Raw genomic sequence first — 19957 nt, 5'->3', positions numbered from 1 at the left:
TTGAACTCCATGAGTATTTGAATCTGACTCCCGCTCGCCCAGAATGCCCGCAGCATCTGGTGACCCCGACGTGTGGATCGGTCGAAGAGTCAGGAAGATTCATTAAGGATCGTGTTACAAGCTGCGGAGCCGGCGAGGATCCTGCTGCCAGCGGAGAGATTGCTGGGCGCCCGAAGAAAGGCGGAACGTGCACGGCTGACCGGTGAGTCAGGAAACTTAAGCAGGATGGGGATCACTGCATCAGCGGTGGAGAAAGCAATCATAGACAGTTTAGTGAAATTAGCAGAGAAAACTGAAACGTCAGTCTCACGGCAGGCAGTAATTTATCTGCTATGTTGGAGTCGCCGCCGTGGTTTCCTTGCTTCTATGCAAGATGTATATAATAATGAAACATGGAAGAAAGTGGGAGAGGACTTGTGGGAATCTGTGCAAGTCGGGACTAAGGGGGTAAAGACTTTGGCTCACACGTATCGGGCTGTACGGGGTATGGCCGCGCAGTTACACGGCGAGGTGCAAGTCGCTGCAGCTGTTAAAGCTGCAGTGCGGCCTCCCGGCGATCCTACTGCTCAGTCGGAGGAAGAGCCAGAGGGGCAATCTCCGTGTGAAAATCCCCCCGATTATACATCTAAAGCTTATCCAGTAATGACTACTGCTGAACGAATAGCGTGGGGATTAGATGATGAATTACCATCCTGGTGTCCTGATAAGGAACAAACGGCAAGCGGCAGACAGACATTAATACCGGCAATTGCGAGTACTGGATGTAAAACTGCTGGGGTGGGAACGGCACAGCTCCACCAGCTCCTAAATAAAGCATGTTTGTCTTTGCAAAGGTGAAAGTTGAGATCTGACTTCCTGACCAGTGTTAAAATGCACCATGGCCTCTGGCTACTTTAAGATGATTGTGTGACTTTGGACAAACCTGGTAGGAGCAATGCTGAAATCAAGTTGTAAGTTATATTTCATCCTGAGACTGATGTTTCTGGCATTACATAAAGTAATTTTGATATGGAGAAATAGTGTGAAATGGGGACAATGGACATTGATTGTGATTGTATGTCTGCTCAAGGAATGTGGGTATGGTGACTAGTCATGGGTGCAGTGTCTGGTCACATAGGCACACAGCTTTGAGGAGACAACTACAGTTTTGGGGAGATGCCTGCCCTTCTTCCTCTAACAAAAGGGGCTATTTTAAAAAAAAAAAAAAAAAAAAAAAAAAAATAGAAAAGGATGAGAGATATTCCAATGCTATCTAGAGGGAGGGAATGCTAAGTTTCCTTGCTGGAGAAGATCGGATGGTCACAAGAACATGAATCACCTACAAACCTGCAAGACCACCACATTCCAGGAAACGGACTGATAAGCTAATTAACATAGGAAGCGGGGTTTAGGTAACGAATATGTATAGGCGTTAATTGAATATTCATTTGTTTCATTGTATAAATGTGGGATGGTTCGTCACTTCGGGTATGCACGCTTGTGGAGGAGCGATCCCCCGTGCATCTGCGCGCAATAAACATGCCTACTTTATAACTTTCGAGTTATAGAGTCAAATTCCGCACGTCAGTTTTGACGAGCCAGGCAGGAGGATTTCTGCTCGGCTGAGGGACCAGCTGCGGAGCGGACGCTCCTAGGCGCGCCCCGGGAGATTTTCTCGGAGGAGCCTCCTCTTCTCAGCTGTTCACCCGGGAGCAGAAGAGAAACCCCTGGATCCACGGATAAAACGGTATGTTTAGTAACGGGGCGGCTGGTGAGACGCACGGAGACGTCCGGCGCGCAGCGCAGTCCCCAGGAGGAAAAAAAAAAAAAAAAAGGGGGGGGAAGCTAAAAACTTCCTTTAGGTTGTCTTAAGAATTGGGGAATTCCTAGAATGTAACAACTGAAATAGCGCTCTGTGTCTTGTTTGTTCTATGTGTTGTCTTGTTACATGTTCAAAACTTGGAGTTATGAAATGTATGATGAAAAATAATAATATTCTGGTAATTCGTGGCAAATAGCGGAAAACTTAACACTCTGCTTAAGACCAGGAAAAATGTGGGGGTTTTTTTTTGTTTGTTGTTTGTTTTTTGGCAATTGTTCATTGAAATGCATACTTTGTGAACTGCCAGTGTTCCTAAAAGTTGTACATAAGTGCACGGTACCGTATAACATACTGCTTGTGTGACTGAGGGCTGCCCGGAGAGTGTGAATGGTGTGATTGAGATGCGCATTTTGATTTTCAGTGTATAGCTTAATTATTTTGACTGAGTGTGAGTGCAAGAGTGCTTGAGACATGCGTTTGAGTGCAATATGAGCAAGGAGCTCTATCCGTGTTTCCGACCTTGGGTGGCTAAGGCGGCCGGAGAAAAAGTAATTAAAATTGTAAAATGGGAAATGGAAGGAGTAAGCCCTGTGAAAAATCGCCCTTGGGTTGTATATTAAAACATTGGAGTGATATCGTAGGACATGGTGGTACCGAAAATAGAAGGAAATGGATTAAATATTGTAATCAGTGGTGGCCTTTGTATAAATTGGGGAGTGATGCGAAATGGCCTCAGGAGGGAGGAACGTTAGATTATAACACTCTCCTGCAATTAATGTTGTTTCTATGTCACTTGTAAGCAACTTATAGCATCCTTACCCCCTGGGGCATCCATCGCTCAAATGATAGAGGCATGCGCAAGGGCTCCTTTGGTTGAGGAAGAGGAAAAGGCAAAAATACATGCCAATGCTCTAGCAGTAGCTCTAAACAACAACAAGGTACAAGGCCGAGGGGACTGGGGTCTTAAGCCAAAATGTTATCAATGTGGACAGGAAGGTCACTTTAAATGTGACTGCAAAAAGAATCTAGGAGGAAAGTCTCTGTTGAATGGAAATTGTTTGCGTTGTCAAAAATTTGGTCATAAAGCGGCCGATTGTCGCTCAAAATTTAGAAAAGATGGTACACCCCTCTTTGTTCCGGGAAACGGGAACAGCCGCGTTCTGAGGGACGCGGCCAAGAAATATCCCCAGAACCCAACAAAATTCATGGCTGCCTTGGCGAGCTGTATTCAGCCACCAGAGGAAGCGCAGGAGTCGATTTGGCCGTGGCAGAACCTGTAAATATCACTGATGAAAAGGTACATGTACTTCCTTCTACAGTTAGTGGTCCTTTGGGTTATGGTTTATCTGCACTCCTTATAGGACGCTCTTCTGCGTCAAAAAAGGGGATTTTTGTTCTTCCTGGTTGTATTGATGCCGATTATACCGGACCTATTGGAATTATGGTAAAAGTTTTTTCTCCACCTGTTCATATTCCAGCAGGAAGAACTATTGCACAGCTCATTCCATTCCAAGCTACTGTCCCTCAAAAAGGAGAAAAGGACAGGGGTCAAGGTGCATTTGGCCCAACGGGTATGCCTAACATTGCCTTTTGTCAACTTATTGGTGCCGAGCGGCCAAAATGTAATGTTAAGATATCTGGTCCACAAGGTGTTAATCTTCCTAATGTTTCAATGATGATTGATACTGGTGCTGATGTTACTGTTCTTCCCTTTTCAGTTTGGCCTACCATGTGGGAATTAGATAGTGCGGGTTCAACCATTTCAGGCATTGGGGGAAGTCGTCTGACACAGGTCAGTAAAAACTTCATTCTTTTCACGGATCAAGAAGGACATCAAGCATGGGTAAAACCTTATGTCCTACACACATCCTTGTCCTTGTTAGGTAGAGATGTACTTTCCCAATGAGGAATGAGAATCTCTACAGATTTTTGATTGGGGCCATTGATAGCAGCTCTTGCCCAACCTTAAAATTAAAATGGAAATCAGAAACTCCCGTATGGGTTGATCAATGGCCCTTACCTCAAGAGAAGCTGCAACACATTCAAGAATTAGTCCAAGAACAATTGGATTTAGGCCACATCAGACCTTCTGTTAGCCCATGGAATACACCCATTTTTACAATTCAAAAGAAATCAGGAAAATGGAGATTATTACATGATTTAAGAGCAATAAATGAAAAAATGGTTGACATGGGTGCCCTTCAGCCTGGGCTGCCTTCTCCCACTATGTTACCACAAAATTGGGACCTATTAATTATTGATTTAAAAGATTGTTTTTTCACTATTCCTCTGCATGAGGATGATTGTGAAAAATTTGCATTTACAGTACCAGCTATAAACCGTGCCGCTCCAGCAAAAAGGTATGAGTGGGTTGTACTACCTCAGGGTATGAAAAACTCCCCAACAATATGTCAGTGGTTTGTGGATTTAGCTCTACAATCTTGGAGAGAGAATAATCCTAACCTTATTACCTATCATTATATGGATGATCTCTTAATAGCCAGCCCTCACACACTAGCCCCTGAAAAAGAACAGGAACTTATACAGAGTCTGCATACCTTTGGATTGGTTATAGCAAAAGAAAAGGTACAAAAACTAGCGCCCTGGAATTATCTTGGTCTGCGCATCTCAGAAACAAGAATCCAGCCACAAAAAATTCTTAGTGTCCCACCTGTGAAAAATTTGTCCTTGGCTGACTGGTGGATTCAGATTTCTGAGTGTTTTGCAGTGGCAACCCTAGGTATTCAATTAGATAATCATTATCCCAATCATCCCTTATTTAAAACTTCCTTAGTATTGGAGGAAAAATCTTTACAGCAACAAAATCCTATAAAAAATGCACTTACGGTTTTTACCGACGCTAGTAGCAAAACTCAAAAGTGTGGCTATGCCTATAGGGATGACAGGAACAATTGGATTTCTCATATAGAACAAATGGAAGGTTCAGTTCAAGTTTTGGAATTAAGAGCAGTGTTAATGGTGTTTCAGGAATTTCGCAATGTCCCTCTTAATGTTGTAAGTGATTCTAAATATGTTGTTGGTATAGTTTCGCGTCTTTCGCGTTCCCTTTTAGGGTCTTTTACGAATGACAGACTTATGGCCCTAGTTATTCAGATGTGGAATGAAATAAATTTTAGACAATTCCCTTGGTGGATTACGCATATCAGAAGTCATCTGGATTTACCTGGTGTCTTATCAGAAGGTAATGCTTACATAGACACTCAGGTGGCATCCCCAGTATTACAAAATTCTCCTCTAAAACAAGCAACAGAGTCACATGCCTTTTTTCACCAATCTGCCCGGTCTCTCCAAAAACAGTTTGGTCTGTCTCGTCAAGACGCTAGGACTGTCATACTTAAATATGTCCATGTCCAGCATTGGATGTCAGCCATGGCTGTGCTGGGCCACCCAGATATGGTAAAAACAGATAATGCCCCTGCATATCTTAGTGCCAAAATAAAGACCTTTTTGCTGCAATGGCAGGTGAAGCACGTTACAGGAATTCCGAATAATTCTGGTGGTCAGGCAATTATTGAACATGCCCATCAATCATTGAAACATTACCTGTCTGTTTTTCGAAAAGAGGGGGAGAGGAGTCCTCATGTAATAGTGGCAAAAGCATGCTATGTACTGAACTGGTTGAATCCCAGAACGGAATGTACTGAACAGCCGATTTTCTATCACTTTTCTAACAATCCCAACGATTTTTCGAATTGTGACATAGCTGTCCAGGTTGGTCAGGACCTCATAATTTATTAACGTGGGGTCGGGGTTATGCATGTATCTCCACAGGGGCAGTGACCAAGTGGATTCCAGCAAAATGGGTTCGCCCGTGGATTGAAAACCGACCCACTGAAAAGAAAGAGCAGGGTGACTACGACAGGATTGACTCCTAAATGAACAGGAGGGATCAGTGGGCTCAGTGGGCACAGCATCGAGAAAGGTTATTCCGACCGCCACGACCAAATGAAGAAAAGCGGCTTGTAGATAAGTTAACATACATTATTCTGCCCATCTTGCAGCAGTTACCTCGGGAGATACAATGTCAATTACCCTCCGGTGAATTGTCTTTGTTACACTGTGACCGTATTGTGCGTGCGTTGCAGGATCTTTTTGGGCAAGGACCGATAGAAACAGAAAATTCTTGTCCTATATGTGTTACTTCTTGTAATTCAACAGTTGCTCTATATTGTGGATATTGTAAAAGGGTTGGAGCATATAGGCGGAAGGTTTTCCTACGTTTTGGTTCCGGCGGTTTTTCCCTTCTTACTGGGATACATGCCCCTACTTTTTCAGGTATAAACAAGGCCTTACAATCTTATGAAGCCTTCGAACAGATACTTTTAGCAGAACATCGAAACGAACTCATCTTCTGGGTTCGCATTATCAGAAAAAGTTTTGAATCTCATATAATACAACATCATTGTAAATGTGAACGATGGCATTATTTTTAGGAATAGGCCTAATGAATATTGCTTTTGCTTCTGCTTTGCATAGTATATTGTTGTTTGTTATTCTTTTGTTACTTTTAGTGCCTTGTCTTTTACAATGTTTCCAAAGCTGTATGGAACGCAGTATTAATGCTGTATTTAAAAAGAAAGGGGGAGGTGTTGGGGCTTTTGCTGTGTTGAATGATTATACTGAACTTTGAAGCAAGTGGAAAAATACTGAAGAAATAAGACGAGGGCACGATCAGAGCAGTGGAATGAAGAGGGAGGAACAGTTTGCAGGTGCTTGCACAAAACCAAGGCCAGCAGGACGCGATAAGAGGAGCTGGGAAACAACAGAAAAGAGCCTACATGCCTGAAGAAGTAGAAACAGAGATCTTGCCAATAAACATTTGTTAACCAATCATATTATTATACGCTTGTAGAATAGCCAATCATATTATCACACGCTTATAGAGTGCCTTATAAAAGTGTACCTGGTTTGTACAATAAACGGATCAGATCTTGAACTCCATGAGTATTTGAATCTGACTCCCGCTCGCCCAGAATGCCCGCAGCACTCACAATCAGCTTTCTATGGATGTGAAAGAACAGGTACACAAAATATACATACAGCTGTTGTTCAGCAAAACCCGTTTCAAAGTGATCCTGCTTCAAAAGTGTGCCAAAGGCCTGAGGGCCCTGAGTCCTCCCGAAGTCAAAACAGGAGCTCCGACATCTTCAGTTTCTGCTGGAGATAGCCTCTGCGTTGAGAAATGTGTAGGGTAACATTGACACTCTGTGGCCAGCCAGATAAAATGCAACTTCTGAATTTGCACAGATTTTCTTTGCTTTCATCTGTTTTACCAGACAGAAAGGTAGTAAAGACCAGTTTGTAGCTTTCATTCTTGTTAATAATCTCCAGTATCTTTTCAATACATTTCCTTTATTGTTATAAAAATGTCCTAAACATGTAAGCTAAGGCAAAAACTAAAAACAAATAACAAAACCTTGCATCCAAAACCCCTGAATCTGAGGAGCACTGAGAACGAGGCTCCACTGTTGCTCTGGAACTTGGCAAGTAGTACAAAATGCATTTTCAGGTCTGTGCTTACACTGTCATTTTAATCACATTTCTTCCTGCAGGTCTGGAATGAGGGAATGAGTCCCCTTAAGGGGGACTGGATTGGTATATTGCAAAGCAGGATTTCCTCCAGACTGATATGGAGGGTTGAGCTTTGTCAGCACACTTCCAAGCTGTGATTTTTGCTTCCCATAGAAGTAACGGGTATTTCCTATATTATGTATATATATATAATTATATATATATTACTTATACTACATATAGTGCAGGTAGGCAGTATGGTTAAACAGCATTAGCCTCTGTAGGGCTTCTTTTTGAGCAACTGAAGGAACGGTATAAAAAAATAAATCCAAACCACTCCTTGCTTCATACCTTTTACATTCAACAGATGGAGGAACAAATACTAGGATACATGAGAGGATGAGTAAAAGCCTTTTTTGGCACAGGTAGCACGGATATTTTTGTAAGTGTACCCATTTTTTCCTCTTTTTTTTCTTTTCAACTGGAAACATTAAGAATAACAGAAGAACTGAGATTAAAGCATTTCAAGATAGTCAGGGCTGTATTTTAACTAGTTTCTAAGGTGAAAATAGAATGTATGCAATATGTAGGGTAGATGGAATATATGACCTAAACTGGGCTAGAGACCAACTGTAAGAGGAAGAGCTAATGAATAATCTCAGAAAAGGGAGCGATGGTGTTGGGATAGATAGGGAAACCAAAGAAGCTCGGTTTTGAATTGCTCTGAGGAGACAAAGCTGACGTGTTAGGAGTCGAGGAGGAAGAGATCTGTGCATTTAAGACATAAGAAGATCCTGGAATGAGAATTTCAGTGGTATAGATGGACGAGTAAAGAGCATTGCCAATTGATGTGGGAAAAACTAAAACAATTTGGGGGGCACTTGAATAAAGGAGTCTACAGAGAGGACCTGCATCCTGGTAAAATTCTAAACAGCTTTGGAAATTATGGATGCAGAGATTGGAGTAACAATATTTATAAGAAATATTCCATAATTGTGTACAAAAATACATGGTAGTTCAAATAGAAATCAAAGCAAGGTAAGTACTTTTCCTTTCCTCATCAGCTCTTGCAACACCTGCCAGGTAATATCTGAGAACATAAAAGAAAAGTCTTTGCTCTGTGCCATATTTCTCCACATCTACCTCATTGTCAGGGTGCAACGAGGGCTCCCAACAGGGCGTCAGTGTAGGGTCTAGCAGCCAGGACCTGTCCCACTGTCCCCAGCCAGGGAGCAGGCAGGATGGGGGGCATGCAGGGACAGCCCCAGCCCTGGGCATCAGGCACCTCCCTGAGAAAGGGGACAGGCTGAGACCCTCAGGGTTCTGACATCTCAACAACTTTCTGTTTCAGCTGTATGAGGCATACAGGAATTGAACAACAGGGAAACGTTCACTAAACATCACAAAAAAAAAAAAAGCATCAAACCTTTTCCAGATACCCTGGAGTGTATACCATGTCTTTTCAGGAGGGCTGAGGACAAACAACACTATGCCATGGTTGACTTTCAGGCAGTGCTGGTGGGTCACGATGAGGAGAACACTGCTCACAGAAGTTCAAATGGAGACTCTGTTTGGACGTGTTCCGGGCACTCTGACATTTTCAGGTATGAGGACCAGCTTATTGTATCCATTCAACCTGCTGTGAACACGGAGCACAACCACAGAAGAAGCTGAGCTGTTGTGCCACTGAATTTAACACCAGCAGGAGGCTGTTGGAGACCATAGCCACATGTAGGGAAAGTTTGACTGAGATTTCCCATTCTGTATTCTTCAAATCCAAACCTGTGACATGGGGGGAAACGTGTTTGTTCTACAAGGCAGAGCTCAGAAGCAAGCTCAGACCTTAGCCATGGCCAGTTCAGTGCTCCTGGCCAAACACCTTTGGGCAACAGGTAGGCAACAGCTAGTCTGCCTCGCTGACAACAGGGTGCTCTGAAATGGAAAGCAAACACCCAGCCCCTTTCATGGTATCCAAACGTGTTGAGCAGGGACCTAGTGGTTGTCAGCCTTCAACACAGGGGTTGTAGCAGGCCAGGCAGGCGGGGACTAAGCAGAAACGAGGACCAAGCTTTCACCTTTGAAAACTGTGACATGGCATCAGTGAGGGCATAGCAGGTGACTTTTTGGGCTGTCCAACTAGAGTAACACACTCCTGGGCAGAGTTAGCTGTGATAAGGCAAGCACAAAGCCAATAGCATAATAGCAAATCCACTGCCACTTATGCTACCAAAAAGCATTTTCCTTTGTCAAATGTTTGCCCCAAGAAGCAGGGGCAAAATGGAGACCACAAGTTGAGCTGAACTGTGGCAACAATGTCCTATTTCCAACCCCACCAGGAATGCCCTGCAGGCACCAGAGTGCTTGCTGGGCACCTGAAGGGCAGCATCTGCTGTGCGTTTTGTTGTGTGAATTTTGTCACGCTGAACTTCTGGGAGTTGGTCAACAACTTTGAGCAATCATATGTTGCCAAGAGATGTCACCACAGGCAGGCTTTTCTAAGGCATGTCAAAGGCTGTGGCTGTTCTTGTGTAGCTTTCAGAGTAGGCTAAGCCAGCTTTCAAGCCTCCAGGGCTTTGTCTCAGAAGGAAGCAGCTTGCCTTCAGCTGCAGGCTTTCACAGCTACCCATTGACCCTGATGGGACAGGTAGCTCCCCAGGCACGTGCCAAGCAAACCAGCATTGGTCCGTTAGCAGGAGAGCACTGGGTGAGTTTTCTGTGGGCATGGGAATCAGTGCAGGGCAGAACAAGAGGAATGGGCCAGGATGCAGAAAAGGGAAAAGCCAAATTTCTCTAAGCCTGAACCATCGCATTTGGCTTAGTTGTGGCTTTAGTTTGGGATCCTGGCTAGGTCAGATCCAGTGGTTCTCTGCAGGTATACAAGAAGCTCTCACAGTTCAGACTTGGAAGAAGTCCCCTGCAAGATGACTGGCAGCAGGTAGACAGGTGGGCTCTCCAGGTCAACATCCACCTGTGTCCAGGGCCTCCTTCAGCTCCCAGAGAGCTTTCTCACCAGCTGCTAGTCTGCACATCCCCTCTGTCAGTGGTCCTTCCACACGTGTGGATATAGTGTGTGATATAGTGAGGAGATCCTGCAGGAAACAATGGCAGGGCTGGGTGAGCGGTGGCTTTGGTGTCTTTCCTCAGAGACACAAGCAAGTCTGGGTAGTGAGGCCTGCTCTGCCTTTGCTGGACTGAGATCTGCTTGTTGCTCCAAGCAAATGCGATTAGGACAAACACACGTGGTAAGGACTAAGATCTACTCCTGTTATTTCCTGGCTCTGCTGAGGGTTGTCTTCCCTGGAGCTGCCTTCCAAAAAGGTGACATGGGCTGGATCAGACCCCCACCTCAGCTCTTCCCACCACTGGACAGGGATGTGCCCTCTGGGGCATGGGGCATGCCTGTTGGAGGAGTGTGCTGGGGGGAAAGCACCTATCTCCTGAGCTCCACAGCATCACTTCTGAGGACACTGCCTGAGGACGCAGTAAGGACCCCCCAGGGAGGCTGGTTAGAGCTGGTGAGGCCCTTTAGTGCCTTGACATTCATGCAGATATTGTGAATATTTTTGGGGTGATATTTGTGAGGTCATTTAGAAATGACCCTTATTATACTCTTACTATTTACAAAGAAATTCAGTTTTAGATAAAAACTATATAGGATGAAACATTGCTTATAGTCTTAGTGAAGATAATCCTTTGGTTTCAGTGACAAGGGGAGCTAAGCTTTCACATGCCTCTAATTACCTCTTTGATTGCAAAGGTTACTGCATGTCTAATGGAAGAGAAAGAGCAGCAGTGGCCGCGCAGTGCCTGTGAGGCCATTTATGGGAATTTTGCACTTACAAAAGGGAAAGATCAGTGCACAGTTTTCTTGGAAGTTTCTGCCTTGCATTAGAGTTACTTCTGGTGGTTTGGTACTGTGTAATAAGGGGCATTGCCTTCCTGAGAAGCGCTTCTGATGGACTCAGCTCCACCTTTGCTGCATAATTAACACCGATTTCCAGTGAATTGGTTAGAATTAGACCTACCTACTTCAGAGCTCACCCTCTTTTGCCATATGGCATCACAGGCATGAAGACTACCTTGACAGCCATGCTAAGAGCATTGTGGTCTAACCCTGAAATGAGGTGGTCTCCTTAGGGAACTATCAACTATTGGCTTGTTCTCCAAAGCCTGTGTCTCATGTCATACTGCAGGTCATAGAATCACAGGATCATAGAATGATTTGGGTTGGAAGAGACCTTTCAAGATCATCTAGTTCAACCCCCCTGCCATGTACAAGGACATTTTTCACTAGATCAGGCTGCTCAAAGCCCTGTCTAACCTGACCCTGAACATTTCCAATGATGGGGCATCCACAACTACTCTGGGCAACCTGTGCCAGGGTCTCACCACTCTCATCATAAAAAATGCCTTCCTTATGCCCAATACAAACTTCTTACAGTTTTAAAGTCTCTTTACCCCTCCTGTCTGCACCCCATGAAGTGAGGGCAGAGCGCTTTGACAGTGGATATAGTTACTGGGACAAAATTCCAGTTACTGGAATTTTTAGGGTATGGGGAGGAGGGAGGGTTCTCTCCTATAGTACTGGTCTTGATTATTGCTTTTTGTGATGAATATCTAAGAAATAGGGAAATGCATGCCTAACAAACAGCAGACAAATAAATTGACTGAAATTTATGAAATTATAAACAGAATTTATGACCATTGGCTTTGCTCCTGTGAATTCAGAGACATGAAGCACAAGGCAAGAAAATTTGTTCTGCCCATGTAAGATGTAGCTGGGGTAGGAGCTGTCCTGGTCTCTGAACATGATTTATGAATTATTTAGTGTATTGGCCTTTCTGTTCCAGCAATAGACTCACTCAGAGCTCATCTCATCTGCTTTTACTTTCTTTTCTTTCATTCTTTCTTAAACAGACTTGCAATTGCTCCTATGTATTATTTATTGGAAATACTATTCTTTTATAACACAGCTGTGAGTGGAACAGACTCTATGTAGGCAGTTTGCACCCCGTATTTGGAATAATTGGCAGAAAGAAAGAAAATAGGCTGCAGCTATGAGTATGAGAATGTACAAAGAAGAAAATACAGAGTTGCCTCTGTTTGCCCATGAATTACTCTGTTCTGTGCCATAGAAAACCTGAAAGCAATCTTCAATAAAACTGTACCCTAGTTATATTCTTTATTTTGGCATTATTTCTTCTTTTTCTTTTTCTTTTCTTTTTTTACAGAAGCAGCCTACTTCTGTAGCATGTTAGAGATCAATGCGATAAAGACTCCATCACATCATATTTCAAATACTCAATTATTCGTCAGATTGTAGAATCTCCACCCCTGCTTCCTGTATCTATATTTTAGTTTACTTAAAAAAAATTACAGTTCTATGAATGTCTGGTCAGATAAAACAGATATGTACCACAACCACCTATCAAGCTTACCAATGATACCAAACTGAGTGGGGAAGTGGACACTTTGGAAGGGAGAGCCACCCTGCAGGAAGACCTGGATAGGCAGGAAGAATGGGATGAAAAGAACATTATGAAGTTCAACAAAGTCAAATGTTAGGTCTTGCTTCTGGGAAAACAACCCAGGAGTGCAGCACAGGCTGGGATCTACCTGGCTGTGGAGCAGCTCTGTAGAAAGGAACCTGCGGGTCCTGGTGGACGAGCTTAATATGTGTGAACGGTGTGCTGCTGCACCAAAGAAAGGCAAGAGGATGCTGGGTTTCATCAACAAGGGCATCACCAGCAGAGATAAAAAAAGTCATTATCCCACTCTACTCAGCGCTTGTCAGGCCAAACCTGGAATACTGCGTTCAGTTTTGGTCCCCACTATACAAAAAAGTTGTGGACAGGCTGAGGAGGGTCCAGAGAAGGGCCACAAGGATGATCAAAGGACTGGGAAGCCTGCCATATGAGGAAAGGCTGAGAGGACTGGGTTTGTTCAGCCTTGAGAAAAGAAGGTTTATCACCGTGTTCCAGTATTTGAAGGGTGGCTACACAGAAGATGGAGGCTCCCTTTTTACACGGAGTCACATGGAAAAGACGAGGGGTAATGGGTACAAGTTACTCCAGGGGAGATTTCGATTGGGCACAAGAGGAAAATTTTTCACAACGAGGGCAATCAGCCATTGGAATAATCTCCCCAGGGAAGCGGTGGATTCCTCAACACTGGACACTTAAGATTCAGCCGCACAGGGTGCTGGGCCATATTGTCTAGTCTGTGCTTTTGCCAGGAAAGGTTGGAGCAGATGATCTTTCAGGTCCCTTGCAACCTGGTGTTCTGTGATTCTGTGAACATGTCTTACACATCCACAAGCTGCACAAAGCTCATGGAGGCTTTTGATGGCAACCAGCTCTCTGAGTTCACTATAAGAGAGACATGTATCACAGAAATATCTTGCAAAACATGGTTGGTAGGACACCTTGCAATTCCATGCCACCTGTCTGGGCTGGACTACTTGTTTTGTTTTGTTTTGTTTTGTTTCTCATTCATCTTTCTTTAAAAGATGGAAAACTGACACATCTTGCCCCCAGAGAAAGAAATATGCCTCTTGTCGGCCACCAGCGACCTGGTTGCCAATCAGACAGTCCATTCCATGTGCTGTGCTGAACTCCTTTCCCAACAACGGTGGCTTGTGACACAGAGCTGTCATGTGGAGATCATCACTGGAAAAAACACATCTCCTGCAGATGTGTGGAAGTCCCCTGCGATCCCAGGGAAGCGCAGATGAATCACATTTCCTTCTCAAATAAATGTGGCTGGAGAGCAGCTCTGTGTTAATGCCACGATGTGAGATCTACAGCCACTTTCAGTTCTGCACACCTCTGAGCAGCCTTTTAGGAGTGAAACCCAACCAAACAAAAAGGTACATACCGGCTTTGCTGGAGCTCTGCCTGGCTGCCATCATCTGCTCTTGCACAAGTGACTCTGGGAGCTGTTTCAACAGCACATTTTTGCCTCCGGCATGTAAAGTTCAAGCGGTGCTGTCCTGTTAAACATTTTTCCCTTCTTTCAAGGGACTTTTTTACCCCCTCAGCCACAGATGACTGGCTTTGCTTCACTTATGAAAGTAAAAATGTAGCAAACACCTTGATGTAAAGAATTTTGTAGATTTTCACCCCCAGGGAAGGTGAAATACAACTAGTCATATTTCAGAGAAATTAAGAAAGCATGCTCGTGTGCATTTTTTAAATTGCTGTCATTACCGTCTGTGCAACAGGTAGCAAAAGCTGATGCTACAGAGATTGAGTTTGAGCTTTTTAACATAAGACTGGCAGAAAAAATGTCAGTTGTCTTGTTGCTCATGTTTAAATCCACACCCTTGAGCTGTGATTCAGCAAATTCCCAGAGTAAACCCTGGTCTGAAACCCGGGTTCCTCCTTGTCCTGCCCTGCCGGGGGTGGATTTCCCCTAGAGAAGCCAATGAACAAAAGCTCATTTATTTCTGTACATGGTGAGAAGGAAACTTGCTCCACCATCTCCCCACCTCTTCCTGTGAAACATTGTGCTCTCTTTTGCACTGATCACTTCGGGTCACAAATGAAAACAGAACTGAGCAGCAGCAGCAGAGATGGAGTATAGAAATTGTTTTGAACGGCGCTCCCTGGCTCTGCTCCACATCTCATAAATAATAGCTCTCACCTCATTTTAGCTACGAAGTGAAGCAAAAGCCAGCTGCCTGTGTCTTTCTTCACCAAACCTAAGATTCTCTCTCGGAGAAGCAGGACTGAGCACACTGTTATTAGCTGATTTTATTGAGGCGATACGTTTTCTTTCCTTTGGGCTGCGATTTTTTTGCCACAGTTGCAGCAGCGTCTTGAATGGGGAAGCTGATCTCCAAAGGCCAGCGCAAAAGAGATGCTCGAGTTGTCATGCTGGGGCTTGACTTTGCTGGCAAATCAACCCTTCTGTACAAACTCAAGAGTGGCCGGGCTGTGGAGACCTGCCCGACGGTGGGCTTCAACGTGGAGTCCCTGCAAACACCCTGTCATGTATCCTTCACGCTCTGGGACGTTGGTGGACAAGGCAGCCTGCGGGCAAGCTGGCCTCACTACCTGGAGGACACCAGTACCCTCATCTTCGTGCTCGACAGCACAGACACAGCCCGGCTGCCCGAAGCGATGGCAGCACTGGAGGAAGCCCTGAGCCACCCCAGCATGGCTGGCATCCCCGTCCTCCTCCTGGCCAACAAGCAGGAGGTGCCAGGAGCGCTGGCTCCTGCCGAGCTGGGGGAGAGGCTGCGGCACGGGCGGCTGGCGGGGCGCCGCTGGGTGCTCCAGGGCTGCAGCGCCTACACTGGCCAAGGCCTGCAGGAAGCCCTGGCCATCTTGGGAGAGCTGCTACGCGGTCTGAAGCAGAGCTCCCCATCCCAAGAGCAGCCCCTTGCAGGGCCAGCAGGGAGGAGGCAAGGTCCAGAGCAAACCTGAACCTCAAGTGGACCCTTCCCACTCATCACTGCCAACAGGTTTGTCACAGAGGATCCCAGCCTCCAGGTTCCCCCTAAAATGAGCAGACCTGCAGCTGGCATGTGCTGCGAAACACTCAGCTGCTCACCACTGAAACCCACCACAAAGACCTCCAAGCAAAACTCCCATCGTGGAGCGTTTTTTGGCCCCATCTCTTGGACTCTCATCACCAGCTGCAGCTTGTCCTGCTGTCACCAGCTCTGCTCATCCATTTTGTGCATGTTCAGTGCTTCAGCAGGGATGCTTTTTGCCAGGGCAATATAAATTATAAGAGAGATGTGCCCAAGGGACAGAAGAGGTTTTCTTTCTGCAGCTCCCAGCCCAGATGCAGCTTTCCTGATGGCGTGGTCCCCAGGGGGATGTTTGAATGTGCCTCCTGCCGCTTTTCTCTCAGCTCGAATCATACGTTCATCCACTGGAAAAGCAGGCAGCCACTAAAAGGAATGGCTGAACAGGAGCAGCGTAAGCGCAGGGCTTGAAATGGCCAACAGCTAATTGGTTTTATTGCAGCATCTATGGGTATAAACTTCAAGTCATGGAAACAAGCCAGGATTCGATGGCATAATGCGGTTTGAGGATGTGTATGTATTAATTCCCACATTTCTGGTTTTGGTCTTTCCTTTCCATTTGTTATTTTTATCAAATACTGATTTCATGAAAATGGTACCTCATTTTCCTTGGAATATATTTAAATATAAAGAAAACAAACCTAATTTCCAGGAAGCTTGGAAATGCATCTGCATGGCCAGTCAACCTCTGAATATCCTCATGTTGGCCTGAACAGCCAAGACAAAGCCCCGACTCTCAGACTTTTTGAAACTGGATGAGACGACTCTACAGGCAATGTTTGGTACCTATGGGCGCCTATGGGCACAGGCAGGTTGGTAATCAAAGGGATTTCCATGCTCAGCTGCATCTGGAGCAGCTGAAATGCCCCTGGCAGCTCACAACGGGGCCGTGTCCCTTGTGGCACTGACGGTCTTTGCCCAATCCTGCTCAACCTACCATTAGACCTGTGTTTGCATGAGGGCTCCCTGAACCCAAAATTCTGTTATTCAGGGTTAAAATTAAGACATTTCATAGTGGTTTCTACTTTATTATGAAATGAATGAAAGTGGTGGGCTAACAGGAGAGAAAGGACACAAGTTTTTCAGGCAGCAGAAGTCAGTTGCTTTCAAGGAAGAAGAAACACCAAGGAGAAATACATGGCAAAATCCTTTTCTGTTCATACCAGAGCATTTTACAGTTGTTAAGGAATAAATCATCCAGCTGTTACTGGTGCTGTTATTAGACTCATTTCATAGAAGGCAGCAGCTGGAATAGAGAGCTTAAATGATCATGAAGAAACAGAATCTGACATTTGAGGAAGGTCTTAATAAAAGAAATCCTTCCCCATGGAAAAAGTCACCTTTTTTTTTAGCTGTGTTAATGTAGAAGAACTATTACTGCTATAAAATAGTGCTCCAGTGTTGATCCAGCCTAAGTGATCATGGTTATGAGTATACTTAAACAGCGCTGAATCATATAATTAATGGCACGACAAATTTATGTGCATGGTAAGGAGGACAAAAATCCTGTCTTTAAATCTTTGCAGTTAACATAAGCAGGCTGATCTGCCTTTGACTTGTTGTAAGTGGTCATCGTTTGCTTACAACACACAAGTCTGTGATGCATGTTTCAGGTATCTGACTGCCAGAGCTGGGCCAAGCATTTCTTGTGAGACAACACAAGTGCTAATGCCTAGACAGACAGGAACGAACTCAGGTCATCTGTACAACCCAGTTGCCAGTACATGAAAGAGGCACGTCTCAGGGACCCGTCTGGCCATTTTGAACAGCTGTCCTAGAGGCACAATGCAAAAGGCTCTGTGTTGCGTTGCCAGGCCAAAAAACCTCTCCTTATTGAGTCTTCTGGTGTTTCAGTCTTGTGTCTCACATGGTACGAAGCAGAGTATTGTACATTAAGGTGGGGGATCAGGAATAGTTTAAACTCAACACAGACTGAAGGGTTGTCCTGATGATGTTTTACACATAATTGGCTCTTGATGCATGCATTTGGCTCTACATGGTTATCTGCTGGTGGTTAAAAAAGGCACTGAAGCCTTCCCATTCCCCTGTGAGTAGTTTTTAAGCCCTTTAAAGAGAAAAAAATAGGCTCCTCTGGCAGCAAATAGAGGCAACTGCCAGGCTTCGGTAGATACCACCAATTAAAAATTAAAATAGCAAGGTAAGAGGGCGGGAAGAAAGGGTCGTTTGTGGCAGCAGGAACCCTGGATTCCTGAAACTGATGAAGCAACATCCCAGTTGCTGCAAGTGTTCTCACTTCCCTTGAAGCAGTAATTTGGCAAAATACCCCAGTCTCCCAGGGCATCATGTGATTTACCATCCTTGTTTTCTGGAACAAGGCTTTGCTAGACACTTGGTCACATTGCTCAGCTCATTTATGCCATTGTTAGAGACTGTCAAAACAATGATGGGTCATAAAATTTGAAACAGCAACAGAGAGTTTACTTCTAATTATTTTCTCTTCTCTCCTGCATTGGAAAGGGTGATAAACAAGTCAATCTAATGAGCCCTGCACTGCTCTTATCTAATGCCTGCAGGATGCTCACCCAACAGCACTGAAATGCTCCAGTGTCAAAACTCCTGCCTGGTTCAGAGGGAGCAACATGGAGGGTTGCAGGAAGAAGCCAGCTCAAGGCGGGGAAGTTTGTTACCTCTTTTTCTTGGTAATTCTGCAGAAAAGCCTCGGCCACACAGAGTGGTATTAAGGCCTTAAACATCTGTGCTTATGGACTCCAGCCAGGACGGCACCCTCAAACTTAGCAGTTTCCATCTTCCTGGGTGTGTGATACATGTCACAGCCTCTGTGCTGATTTCTAAAATAACACTGCTTCTCTCTTAGTTGCAGGCAAAAGAAAAATCCTTAGGACACTTCCTTGTTTCAGGTTCCTCAGAAATGTAAAGTAGCCTTTGAGTTATTGGCCTCAGAGCCCACGCTGGTTGCTCAAGATCCCTTTTTAGCAGCTTTTCTGCATGCTGAGTCCATCCACTTGCTATCCCTGGTGCTGGCCGTCTCAAATCCAAAAGGAGAAGTTTGGAACAGCAGGATGTTTCTCTTTTATTTCCTTTGTGGTTTTGTGTCCCGTGTCCCCACACACACCCACACACACCCCCCCACACACACACACCCCCAGTAAGAAGCATTTACTTGGCTCTCTTTAGAAAGGAAAAGGATTGCTTGGAAATAGTTTTGCTGCTGTTTTTCCCCACCGCCACCCTTCTTCTTACAGCTTGCGTCCTATCTCTAGACTCTGCTAGTAGCTTCCTACAGCTTTATCAGCTCTTTTTAACTGGCCTGGTCAGTATTTAGTTGTTTATGTGGTCTGCTTTTCCATGGTCTTGCATCTGAATCTGTGAGCTAAATGTATTGGCAAAAGTGGCCGACTCAGAGGACAGCAAGGTTTGGAAAGGACATCTAGTCCAAAACCCTGCTGAAATCAGGTTGCTCAAAGCCTTGTGCAGTAGTTTTGAATGTTTCCAAGGATGGAGGTTCAACAGCCCAACGCCTTTAGAGGCACTCTGGTATATATTAACATTTACAGCAATGTAACTGGAATCCATAATTGTGCATTATTCTTCCCAGTCACCACTCCACTGAGAAAAGCCATACTGGTGAGAATCTGCCCTTGCTTGAAGCTGTCAGAGCAGCCTTCTTGGCCAGGGCCATCAACTCCTCCAGCCCTGTGACCTCCCATCCCTTCTCTCCTTGGCAGGGATCACTGCAGTGGGAGCTGCCTCCAGGTCCTGCTGACTCTTTCGAGGGCACCAAGACACTTCAGTTATCTTTCACACCATTTATGAGAGGACATACTCATTGATTTATTAACCTTTCTGTGGGAATGATTTTTAAAGCAGCTTCAACAAACCCTTTTCATTACTATGAACGCAGCACAGATTTATTTTTTAATTCCTGAAAAGAAGGGTTTCACCCACCTGCAGAGAGAAAGAAAGCAGCGAGCTGGTAGAAAACACAAGCAATGGTAAAACCATTGCAGGAAGGATGATTCACCTTTCCACCAGTCTCTTCACAACTTCCATAGCTCAGTCCACGACACAAAATGGTTTCTACTCGTGCATTAGCTGATTTCTGCTCT

General features: G+C 44.8%; 1 protein-coding gene across 1 annotated transcript; it reads left to right on the top strand.

Moving 5' to 3' along the window:
- Positions 1-12482: 12482 nt before the first annotated feature.
- ARL11 (ADP ribosylation factor like GTPase 11) lies at positions 12483-17076 on the top strand. The gene has a single exon (XM_040583833.1). The coding sequence runs from the start codon at positions 15157-15159 to the stop codon at positions 15760-15762; it is 606 nt and encodes a 201-aa protein (XP_040439767.1). The 5' UTR covers positions 12483-15156; the 3' UTR covers positions 15763-17076.
- The last annotated feature ends 2881 nt before the right edge of the window (positions 17077-19957 follow it).

The sequence above is a fragment of the Falco naumanni genome, chromosome 2 (genome assembly GCF_017639655.2).
Source record: "Falco naumanni isolate bFalNau1 chromosome 2, bFalNau1.pat, whole genome shotgun sequence".
Classification (NCBI taxonomy): Eukaryota; Metazoa; Chordata; class Aves; order Falconiformes; family Falconidae; genus Falco; species Falco naumanni.
This window is presented reverse-complemented; position numbering and strand designations above follow the sequence as displayed.

What these genes read in the sequence shown, in the direction of transcription:
- ARL11 (XM_040583833.1), top strand. Translation starts at nt 15,157, where the DNA reads ATGGGGAAGCTGATCTCCAAAGGCCAGCGCAAAAGAGATGCTCGAGTT.